This window comes from Coenobita brevimanus, chromosome 3 (assembly GCF_032717465.1).
Source record: "Coenobita brevimanus isolate Jiangsu-jjx chromosome 3, ASM3271746v2, whole genome shotgun sequence".
Classification (NCBI taxonomy): domain Eukaryota; kingdom Metazoa; phylum Arthropoda; class Malacostraca; order Decapoda; family Coenobitidae; genus Coenobita; species Coenobita brevimanus.
In genome coordinates this window covers 22,212,914-22,225,323 of record NC_136956.1, presented here as the reverse complement: position 1 = coordinate 22,225,323, position 12,410 = coordinate 22,212,914, and the positions used below count along the sequence as shown (strand labels likewise).

General features: G+C 42.1%; 1 protein-coding gene across 1 annotated transcript in view; it reads right to left on the bottom strand.

The window, feature by feature from the left end:
- Positions 1 to 12,410, bottom strand: part of LOC145393495 (adhesion molecule nephrin-like) — a 78,809-nt gene that overhangs the window by 27,916 nt on the left and 38,483 nt on the right. Inside the window, exon 4 of the mRNA XM_080267624.1 lies at positions 4,870 to 5,060. Coding sequence (XP_080123750.1) covers positions 4,870 to 5,060 — 191 coding nt within the window. The remainder of the gene's footprint in view (positions 1 to 4,869; positions 5,061 to 12,410) is intronic.

Genomic DNA, 12,410 nt, shown 5'->3' with positions numbered 1-12,410 from the left:
AAGAGTCATCATCATTATCGTCATCATTATCATCATTATTATCATCATCAGGAAAAGCATGTATTGTAGAGGCTACGAGAAAGAAGTGGTTTCCTGTGTTGGTTCACCGTCACCGAACCACTTCGAGACTTGGCCACATTGTCAATCACCTGTACAGCGCACTAAGTCAAATCATCATCATTATCATCAGTATCATTATCATTATCATCATCATCAGGACAAGCAAGTGTTATAGAGGCTTCGAGAAAGAGGTGGTTTACTGAGTTGCTTCACTGTCACCGAACCACTGCCAGATTGAACCTAAGCATGTTACATGCACAGGACAAATACTATTATTTATCAAAGGTAGAAAGGTGTATGAGAGAAGGGTAAATGAGCTTGAGAGAGGGTAGCCAGATAACAGAGGACAGGGTGACATGGAGGCGATTCGTTTGTGTCGATAGATAGATAGATAGATAAACAAATAGATAGATATATAGACAGGTAAGTTTGTTGTTACCTGAATAAAATTGGCCACTCCTTCACCTTGAATACTGAAGGGTCGTAATTGAAACTGACATAACACACTGCAAGATTCTCATTTAAGTTATTTTTGTATCTGTTTAATATTGACAGAGTTTGCATGAATAACACACGAGTATATTGATGTGTCATGTGCGTAAGATATGATTTAAGAAGGGGTGTTACAAAATCAAAGCCACTAAGTATACGACACACACACACACACACACAAACACACACACACACACACACACACACACACACACACACACACACACACACACACACACACACACACACACACACGTGAAGCGAGACAGAAATTAACGCAGGAACTTTGTGGCCAGGTCGATTGAACGTTCGACCCCCATTCCAAGTGACCCGAAATCGACCCCTCCGGCAGCTGGTGTGTGGGAGGTGAGCTCTCCCTCGTTAAGTGTCGCTTATAACGCACTATGGTGGAAGCCAGGCAAGGGTTCCAGGTTGGGCGTGATAAATATGAACCAATCTGTCCCCTTGTGCTTATACCTCACTCTTGCCTGCCTTGTTAGTGCAGTGTCGCTCCTTAGAAGCTTATGTGGTCAGCCTTTTGACACTGTAAGGTTTAGGATACTAGATTTTCGCCTACAGGCTGCTATGACAATAATACATCGAAAACAATATACGCAAACGATTCCACACACGGGAGAAAAGAAATATCTAACTGAAAGTAGTTCAATCCATCTTTCAAGGTGACTGCAGCTCGTTTGTCTGGGGGGTACCGGCCAAGCTGAGCCTACCATTGTCAAGGGTGGCCAAAGCAAGATGCAAAAAACATTCCACGTCTCTTGTTCGTACTACAAAAACAAACTCTGGTAACGACAGCAAAATAATCAAGACATTTCTCCACGAATCCGACTTTTGTTATCCCGCCACTGCTCGTACAAGGAGAGAAGTTATATCAACTCAAATGTCGTAATACATTTTATTTTCCTCTATTGTTAGTAAAGATCTTGAACCACTATGTAGGTGTTGATTCTACGGTTCGTCTCTTTACCAAAATAGGTCGAATCACGATAATGAGGTTAGAATAGGAACTGTAAAACGTTTCTCAGTGCATACCAAGAAATGAATATGTGCCCTGATAAGAGGAATTTAGATCTTCACAGAGCATGTAATTATAATTGATTGATTACACGAAATTAGAAAAAGAACGGCGGAGCAATGGCCAGGGTCATATGCCGCCGGATATAATCTATCTATCTATCTATATACCTAGGCTGCTTCCCCCAAGGAAAGGGAGGTAGCCGAGACAGGACGACTCACTCTCCATTTACTCATCCATTCAAACACATTTATTCGCATCTTAGCCCCAAAGGGGAGAACGGACAGATCCTCACTGCATCACAACGCACAAGGGTCAACTGCGCAATGCAATCAGTGACATCCACAGCAGGGCCCGACAGCAGAACTGGTTTACCCCTGCCACATCATAACAGACCCATCCCCTTACCCGCACCTGACCTGACTAGCTGATCAGACCAAAAGCGGGAGAATATCCCCTCAGGGCTGCGTCATCACTTATTCATTCACAATTTCTCTCCATTTATTTCTGTCACGCAGAAATATAATAGAAAAAAAAAAAATCTCTATATGTTATGGCTCTCACGTATTCGAATATTGATGTGTGAGGCTCAGGTACTGGAGGTTTGGCTGTCGCTGTTGTGTGTGTTGATGCCATACTGTTCCCCCACCCAGCTCACGCAGCACACCATCTGTACAGCATGACTCACTGCTCACACGTTGTACCGCGTTTGTGCTGGCGAAGACCCCAAACTCCTCAACTCATTACTCTCAGTACATGGCCAAATGCAGTCAGATTGGAGGCTGATTTGACTAGTAACCAAGGAGACTCATTCGCACCTCATAACCAAGACTCACTGAATACAACACAACCATGACCTATTATCAAAACTGCGGGAATTGCCCAATTTCCTCAGGTAATAATATGCCAATTATAATCCTACTGATGGCTGAAAGGAAGTCGAAGCTGTTTTTAGATACCAGACTAAAGCTAGTTGTTGTTTTTGGACTTTCTTCTGCAGACTGTACCTGTAATAGTGCCATAACGACATCGTCAATAGCAGCTTTCATCTACTGTATCTTTAGCCATTAATATTTATCACTTATTCTTTCTATACCTCATCCCTCATCATCCAGTCACTTGATGTTGAGCTACCTACTTTTTTCCATAATGTCTGTCATTCTTTTCTGTGTCTGTTCTCCTCCCTCCCTCTTTCTCCCATCTTTCCTGTCACTATTTATTAAGCATCTTTCCCCTCAGGTGGCTCTACATTGACTGACAAACAAAATGGTTTCCTGTGACCCAGAAAACCATTTGCAACTCTGGGTGGCAAACATATAACCTAGTTACGGGGTGAAATGGAGTCTACTGTGGTGTCCCTGTTAGCTACGTAGAGAGAGATATAAGTGTGGCGTCCTCCTAAGAAGCAAACTTTCACACTTATCCCCGCGCTTCGCTGTGGGAGGCACTGTCAGCCGCATGGGACCATCGATTCACTGCACGGAACGGCCAAGCAGAGACGGTTGCTTGTCTGCAGTAGATAGGTTTGCTCGAACAGACAGAGATAGCAAAACAACAACAGCAACACCAATCTCAGCCCTCCCATCAATTTAATTCTCAGCGCACCACACGCTTTTCCTCCTCCTTTGCCAGCCTTGTTCATACCCATTAACAATCCCACTGTCCACATAATTTCATTCCTGCGTCAACTCACGTCCACTCCCAGCTGCTCTGTCTGCTCATATTTCCCTTATTACCTCATTTAGACGGATTATTATCAGGCAGCTTTTTTTTTAACCACTTCGCTCCAATAATTTGTGCTGCAGAGGGAGCCCTTAACGTAGTGACACCAGTATGGCTGGGCGGCTCCACATTCCGTTATACAGACGTCCCTATCCCGTGAAAGGAAGATGGTGGGCTGCAGGAGAGGGACAACTTCAACCTGCAGTCCACCGGGTTTATGTGTCTGATGAACCTGGCGTTTTAACAGCTCAGATAATATATACATTTTTTTTATTTCATTCCTGCTAAATCTAGACAACTTTAGTCAGTTCTGAGACTTTTTGACCTGGAAGTATTAGAAGTAGTATCCACGTATCCCCTCACCACCAAAGACCTTTTATAAAATGTGAGAAATAGTCTGAAAAAGAAAGAGCCACAGAATTAAAAAAAAAATCATCACATAGATAATCCTTCACTTCCCACACCAAAACCCAGAGAAAGATTCATTGCACTGCCATTCACTATATGATTCGCGGTTCAAGCGGCCTCGGATTTGTTTTATCACTTGTTCTTAACACTTTTCCACATTACACCTCAGTTTGCTCCTGTATATTGATGCAGATTAAGTACAGGTGCGCATAAAAGTATCAGACAATGCCATAGCCCTGGTGCACAAGACTAGGCCATCTCTGACTTGGGGACTTACAGTGGGGGAGGTGGGGTAATGGGACTGCATGGGGATAAATGAGGAGAGGATGCTACCACTTTCCCATCCGCTGCACTGTAACTCGACAGCCAGAAATGACCCAGTTCTTGTATGCTTAGTTGAAGTCACTTTCTCTGTTCCTTTTGCCCACACCTGTCAATCCCTTCAGCCTGAGGACACAGTTTTTATTGTTTTCATGATACCTTCAGACAATATCATTCTGATGAGACCGACTCGCAAGTTGTGAAGAGTTAAGGAAGGCTGTATCAAATCCCATACTTTAGAATATTTCCTCTCACTTAGACTGACTCCCTAGTTCTTGAGAGCTAAAGAAGGCTATATCAAACCCCGTAAGTTCGAAAGGCCCTTCAAAGCTGAAAAAGGTTGTCCAGAGAAAGCAGGAATAGGGTTTTAAAAGATGACAACGGACTGAAGGGGTGAACATGGACTTTCCTGTCTAGCAGGGATAGAAGGAGAGGAAGTGAGTGGCGAGGAGAGAAAGGAGGTGGGGTAGGAAGAAAAAGAAGGATGAGCATGAGGAGGAGGAGAAGGAGGAAAAGAAAAAGAAAGAGAAGAAAGAGAAAAATAATAATAAGAAGAAGGTGATGATGAAGAAGATGAAAAAGAAGAAGAATATCACAGACTGATTCCTATGGACTACACAAACGTCAACAAGGCAGACAATTAATTTTTACTAAATCCCAATCGTTCCTTTCAACACAACCCGCAGTAGTCGGTTTACATCCAACAATTTAAATATCTAAGTTATTGGACATGTTTTTGTTTCAGCCTCTCCCAGTACCTCAGTTTTTCGTTATAACACCATTAAATTTAGCCATCCATCTTCGGACATCTTATAATATTACTTATGACTCACCTTATCGTCATGTGTCCATACGAGTGCTGGGGGTGGCGTTCCCCCGGTCACGCGGCAGGTCAGTACCAGTGCTGTGTTTTCCTGCAGTGGCCCCAGCACCTCGCCATGCACACGCCGCCCATCCACCTCCACCACGGGCTGCTCCGGCGGCTCAACTACCCACAAGCTCAGGTGGGTGCGGTGTGACGACGCTGGCCAGGGGGAAAAAAATAAAAAAGACTTTAATTCAATCCCATGACGCATTCTAACTATATCAGGTCACCACATATGATACTAACTGGCTTTGGTGAGATATCCTCCAGTGAAAGGGCTTCAAAAAATATATTTAAGCCGTTCAGTTTTAAAAGTGTCTCCTATACTGATTTATATCGTCTGAAGGCACGAAGAGTAGAGTTAATAAGAACGTCACCTGTTGATGAGACTTTAGCTAGTAGTCGATTCCCACAGGTAAAAATATGGTGCATCTAGATTGTTTCCTATGTACAATATGTGTCTCTAGTTAAGAAAAAAAAATTGTATTATCAGGATGGCATTTAACTCCATTGCCAGTACATTACCAAATACTTTAAAGTTAACACATCAGTAAAATCTCCATTGCCAACACTTCACCATATCCCCTTTTGTCAAGAATCATCACTGTCTGCCAACACGATCAAATTCTCTACTGCCAACACAAGATCCCTGTTGCCAACATATCATCAAACTTTCTATTGTCAGTCCCCAGCCAACTTCCATTTTATTAACACTTCATCAAATTCACGATTGCCAACCCCATACAATCTTCCCTTTGTACCAATACATTAGCACGCAACCTCCCAATCTCCCCCCATCATCTTATTCTGTTTCCCTAGTGTTCTCTTCCTTGCATACGACACTCTCTCTCTCTCTCTCTCTCTCTCTCTCTCTCTCTCTCTCTCTCTCTCTCTCTCTCTCTCTCTCTCTCTCTCTCTCTCTCTCTCTCTCTCTCTCTCTCTCTCTCTCTCTCTCCGTTCATATCTCTAAAATATAACCATCTCCCTCTCTCCCATCGCTAAAGCCTCTCTTGCCAACACCCAGCCGCCCTCCCATTCTGCCAACATCTCTTCCAACACATCACCAAATTCTCTCTACCAACACACCACCAAATTCTCTCTACCAACACACCACCAAATTCTCTCTGCCAACACACCACCAAATTCTCTCTACCAACACACCACCAAATTCTCTCTGCCAACACACCACCAAATTCTCTCTGCCAACACACCACCAAATTCTCTTTACCAACACACTACCAAATTCTCTCTGCCAACACACTACCAAATTCTCTCTGCCAACACACTACCAAATTCTCTCTGCCAACACACCACCAAATTCTCTTTACCAACACATCACCAAATTCTCTCCCTCTCCCACTTTCTTCCAATACACCATCAAATTCTCTCCTGCCAACATTCCTGCCAACACCCAGCCACCGTGCCATTCCATCATCACATAAGCCCGCCCTCCGCTGCCATCCCACCACCTCTCACCAGGCCGCCATCTTCCCCCCTTGGGTGTGCTCCGCCAGAAACTTAATATCGTTTATGTGGCGTCCTGGGAGACCCGTCCCCCCTTCCCCCACTTCGCCTCCCCCTCTCGCTTACCCCCTCCCTTCCTGCCACTCCCCCTTCCCTCACCCTCTCCCTCCACTCGCCCTCTTGCTCCCTCCTCCCCCCTCTCTCTCTCTCACTCTCTCTCTTTCTCTCTGCCAGTGAGCCATGCCTTGCCACCTCGCTCTGCCGCCTCCTTGCTCTCTAAGATAAAGTTTCTCCACCTTAACTTGGCCAAGATTTTCGTCCTTTTGCAAAATGATTCCCGTAGCTCACTGGCCAAATTAGACCCAAATGCGGTTCTAGATATTTTACATTGCGCTTCTTCGTGACTAGCAAAATTTTCTAGTGTTGAGGTCCCATCATCTTCTAAGACGTAACGTGAAGATTTTCGTCGTCTTGCAGCCCTTACACGTAACTTACCGGCAGAATAAAATTGTATTAGGCTCTACGTGAATTATAGCACTTCTTCGTGACTAAACTCCTTCCACTTCAACGTAATGAAGTTTTTCGGTCATTCTGCAACTTACTTAAAGTTGTTCATTGACAGAATAAGACAAAACTGCGGCTCTATTTCCCTGCACAGCACTTCTTCAAATTACCTCACTTACTCAGTCCCTTCAGTCAGATGACATGTAAGTCACTTTATTACTGCTGTCTCCAAAACATTTATTTCCAAACAAGTTTAGTTGAATTCTGAAGAACTTTCCCAACTGGGAAGTTGTTGACTTTATACAGGGGTTTTATTCGCCCCTGTGTAGAGTACAGTTCTCATGTGTGGGGAGGATCCCCACATACAGCTCTTCTCAGCAAGGTAAAACCAAAGGCTTTTCGTCTCATTACCTCTCTTCCTCTTACTGACTCCCTTCAACCTCTGTCTCTTCCCCGCACTGTTGCATCTTTGTCTCTTTTCTATGGCAACTTCAATGGTCACTGTTCCTCTGAACTGTCTGCTTGCATCCCTCCACCACTACGGCGGACACGTAAAAAACCGTCTGGCAGCAAACTCTCAGCCCTTTTCTGTCCAACTCTCTAATGCAAGAATTAACCGTTACTCCCAGTCCTTCATATATGTAATAGGTCAACTCTGGAACTGTCTTTCACTCGCTCTCCCTTATGCCTATGACCTCCAGTTTTTTTTAAACGCAGTGTGTCCAGGCATCTCGAAATGAAGGAATCTTGAATTTGGCTCTCTGTTATTTTGTTTTTGTTTTTTCTTGGAGGTAAGTCTTGCTGGCTTCTGGCCTTTGGTTCTCTCTTCCCTGCATAAAAAAATAATAATAATAATAAAACATACAGCCTTCATATACCCCTTCACAGCAGCAGGTCTCCCACAAGCTGAGTAAAATCGGCCGGAAGTTGAATGTATCACTAAAACACGTAACCGGAAATGGATTAAGAACTTATTGAGACCCGTTTTCTCAAGCAAGGAGGCTCCTTAGCACCTCTTCCTTAACGATTTATTTTCCAACCTACCCTTTAATATCCTCTTTTTTGCTTCTTACATCTATTTAATGTGGACACAGACTGCATGAATAACACAGGATCAGAAATAAACCGGTAAGGAAGAGGTGTTAGTAAGCTTCCTACCCATACACGAATACCACCCAACGACTCTATATTCTACGGCTGTATATTCTTTCAACACCTGAGTGATAATACTGATAATATTAACCATTCTCTAGTGGGATTAATTATACCTTTAGTGGTTGGTGGTGGCGACCATCATCCACTCACGTGATGTAGTGCTGCCTACTTCTTCCTAAGCCATTATCATTCTTTTTCTGTGCCTGCCCTCCTCTCTTCCTATTTCTCCCATCTTTCCTGTCACTTCTTATTGCTTTTCTTTCCTTTACAGGTGGCTTTACATTGAGTGACAAGCCAAATGGTTTCCTGTAAGCCAAGAAACCATTTACAACGCTGGGTGGTAACCATATAACCAAACCATACGTGCTTCCTACGTGTCAGCAAGTGGGTTGGTGGAGGGTTAGTGCCCCTCCCCGTAAAACAAATAACTCAGAGTCAAATGGCCACCCCTTATGGGATTATGGCATCTGGCAATAGATAGATAAATATTATAATCAAGGGTAGATTAGTTGATTTAGCTGAGTCGCATGTATAGGAGATGAGACAGGTATTTACATCTGTTAACGAAGGTCCCTAACACCTTTTCCTAAGCGACTTATTTTGCCTAGCTGTCCTATTCCGTGTTACATAAATCCTCGCAATATCACCATACTCTGCCTAAATTACATACAAAAGGATATTAACCAGTCATATGTAGAAATAAGTCGCTAAGGAAGAGGTGTTAGGGAGCTTCCTTACCCGACGAGAATAAGAACCTGAGAGTGCTAATAGTGGGACCATTAACCCTCTCATGGTTAGGACAACTCTAGGACTCATTTCTAGCTGACTGAGAGTTTTAATAATGGGAAAGTTTTATTATTCTCTCTCTCTCTCTCTCTCTCTCTCTCTCTCTCTCTCTCTCTCTCTCTCTCTCTCTCTCTCTCACTTCGTTATTTGTATTCACAGATTTATTTTTTGCTGCTAATATTGTCATGAGTTTGTATTAGGACAAGAGATTGGTGTATGAATGCCAAATTACTCTACATTATTCCTGTAATGTCATGGAATCATTATTATCATCATCATTATTATTATTAGTAGTAGTAGTAGTTGTAGTATCATCATCATCATCGTCATTGTCATCATCATCATCTTCTCCTACTACTACTATTATTATTATTATTATTATTATTATCCTTATTATTATTATCATCATCATCATCGTCATCATTCTTATCCTTATCATCATCATCATCATCATCATCATCATCATCATCATCATTATCATTATTATCATCATGATCATCATCATTATCATCATCATGATCGTCATCATCATCATGATCATCATCATCATCATCATTATCATCATCATCATCATAATCCATCAATCCATCAATCCATCCATCCATCCATCAATCCATCCATCCATCAGTCCATCCATCCATCAATCCATCCATCCATCAATCCATCCATCCATCAATCCATCATCATCAATCAATCAATCATCATCAATCAATCAATCATCATCAATCAATCAATCATCATCAATCAATCAATCATCATCAATCAATCAATCATCATCAATCAATCAATCATCATCAATCAATCAATCATCATCAATCAATCATCATCATCAATCAATCAATCATCATCAATCAATCAATCATCATCAATCAATCAATCATCATCAATCAATCAATCATCATCAATCAATCAATCATCATCAATCAATCAATCATCATCAATCAATCAATCATCATCAATCAATCAATCATCATCAATCAATCAATCATCATCAATCAATCAATCATCATCAATCAATCATCATCAATCAATCATCATCATCAATCAATCATCATCATCAATCAATCATCATCATCAATCAATCATCATCATCAATCAATCATCATCATCAATCAATCATCATCATCAATCATCATCATCATCATCAATCAATCATCATCATCATCAATCAATCATCATCATCAATCAGTCATCATCATCAATCAGTCATCATCAATCAGTCATCATCATCATTATCATTATCATCATTATCATTATCATCATCATCATCATCATCACCAAATCAGTAGTAGTAGTAGTAGTAGTATCCGTATTGTTATCATCATCATCATTCCCTACCCATCCACAGTACCCAAGGAATAAAAGACATCAGAAATGAACAGCAGGGCACAAGAGACGAGAATAACAGCCACAGAATAATCACCAAACGAGACACACACATCCAAGCATTCATTATTTCACTGAACACCAATTATCAGTAAAGAATAAGAGCAATATCAGCGTCAGTAAAATTCTTATTATCACAGATTAATTAATAAAGGTGAGAGTGGTAATAAAGTCAGTTTGATATGATGCATCCAGGTAAATTATTGAAAAAAAATGATAGATGCTGTAATGGGTATGTATCTACTTTATTGGGAGTTCTATCTATCGCTGGAGGCTATATCTATCACTCCTATGTCTATCACTGGAAGCTCTGTCTATCAGTGGAAGCTCTATCTATCAAGGAAGCTATATCTATCACTCCTATATCTGTCACTGGAAGCTCTATCTATCACTTCTATATCGATCTCTGGAAGCTACAGTATATCTATCACTGGAAACTCTATCTATCCACATCAACTAAAAAAGGTCACTCCTAATCTGGATCAAAGTCCCTGGAATAGTCAAGTACCTGGTGTAATCAAGTACCTGGTGTAATCAAGTACCTGGTGTAATCAAGTACCTGGTGTAATCAAGTACCTGGTGTAATCAAGTACCTGGTGTAATCAAGTACCTGGTGTAATCAAGTACCTGGTGTAATCAAGTACCTGGTGTAATCAAGTACCTGGAATAATCAAGTACCTGGTGTAATCAAGTACCTGGAATAATCAATTGCATCACGTACCTGGAATAATCAAGTACCCAGGACCCAAGTACCTGGAATAATCGGCACCTGGTGGTCAATGCACCAAGTAACCTGGCGACCTGTAATCAACCTGGAATAACTGGCACCTGAAATAATCAAGCACCTGGTGTAACTGGCACCGTAATCAAGTACCTGGTAATTGTCCTGTGGCCTCAAGTACCTGGTGTAATCACACCAGTAATCATACCTGGTGTAAGGCACTATGTAAGCAAGCACTGGTGTATGTCTTTTCCTTTTTCTTTCTTTTACAGAATTCGTCTTGGTTTTGAGGAGAATTAGAGACTAAATCTGGGAGCGTCATTTTCATTTTACTATCAAAACTGTGGCTGAGTGATTAGGGATGTTAATTACGAAGCTGCAGGCTCGTTAAAACTCAGTAGAGCCTGGCACGAGCACCTGATGCCTCGCGACTCGTATACGTCCACCCCTCGTAGAATGGTATGTAAGATTAATACTTAAGGTAACACTTATGGGAGGCAGCTGAGAGAATAGCAGGGCTGGTGGAAGGGAAGACATGGTAGGACAGTGGGAGAGAACGGAGGAGTGTCAGAGGAAGAGAGGAGGATAGGAAGGAAGGTGGAAGGTAATGGAGAGAGAGAGAGAATGGAGAAGGAAGAGTGTGAGAAGAAGAAAGGAAGATAGGAAGGAAGGTGGAAGGTAATGGAGAGAGAGAGAAAGAGAGAGAGAGAGAATGGAGGAGGAAGAGTGTCAGAAGAAGAAAGGAGGATAGGAAGGAAGGTGGAAGGTGATGGAGAGAGAGAGAGAGAGAATGGAGAAGGAAGAGTGTCAGAGGAAGAAAGGAGGATAGGAAGGAAGGTGGAAGGTAATGGAGAGAGAGAGAGAGAGAGAGAGAGAATGGAGGAGGAAGAGTGTCAGAGGAAGAAAGGAGGATAGGAAAGAAGGTGGAAGGTAATGGAGAGAGAGAGAGAGAGGGAGAGAGAATGAAGGAGGGAAACTGTCAGAGGAAGAAAGAAGGAAAGGAAGGATGGTGGAAGGTAACAGAGGTGAGACAGTGAGGAAGACAGAGGCTAAAGGACAAAGATACTTGTAAGAAAGGAAGCCGAGACAGAGAGATGTAGCTCGGTGTGGCAGGACAGACAGTGAATAACCAGGAAAAAAACAAAAAAAAACTCCAAGACTAAATAAGCAGTGTGGCTGAGCACTTCATGATTCTGGTGCACCTTTGCCTTTACTTTTCATATCCCAACGATTTTGCTAAGATTTGATTAACCTCTTTGAACTAAGGGCTTCAGGTAGAGTCTTAAAATACCCCCTCAGTTCTCGACGTCATTCCTAACTTAAAAAAAATATATAAATAAAAATACTAGGGCCTTATTTTCCACGGCTCCGGACGCCTACTCACATGTTTTATCATTTTACACCTTCATACGGCACCCTAACCATCTCGTTTGTTTAGTTTCGTTTCGTTTGTAAAGACCAACATGCTTCCATGCGTTGGCCTTGGTTACCTA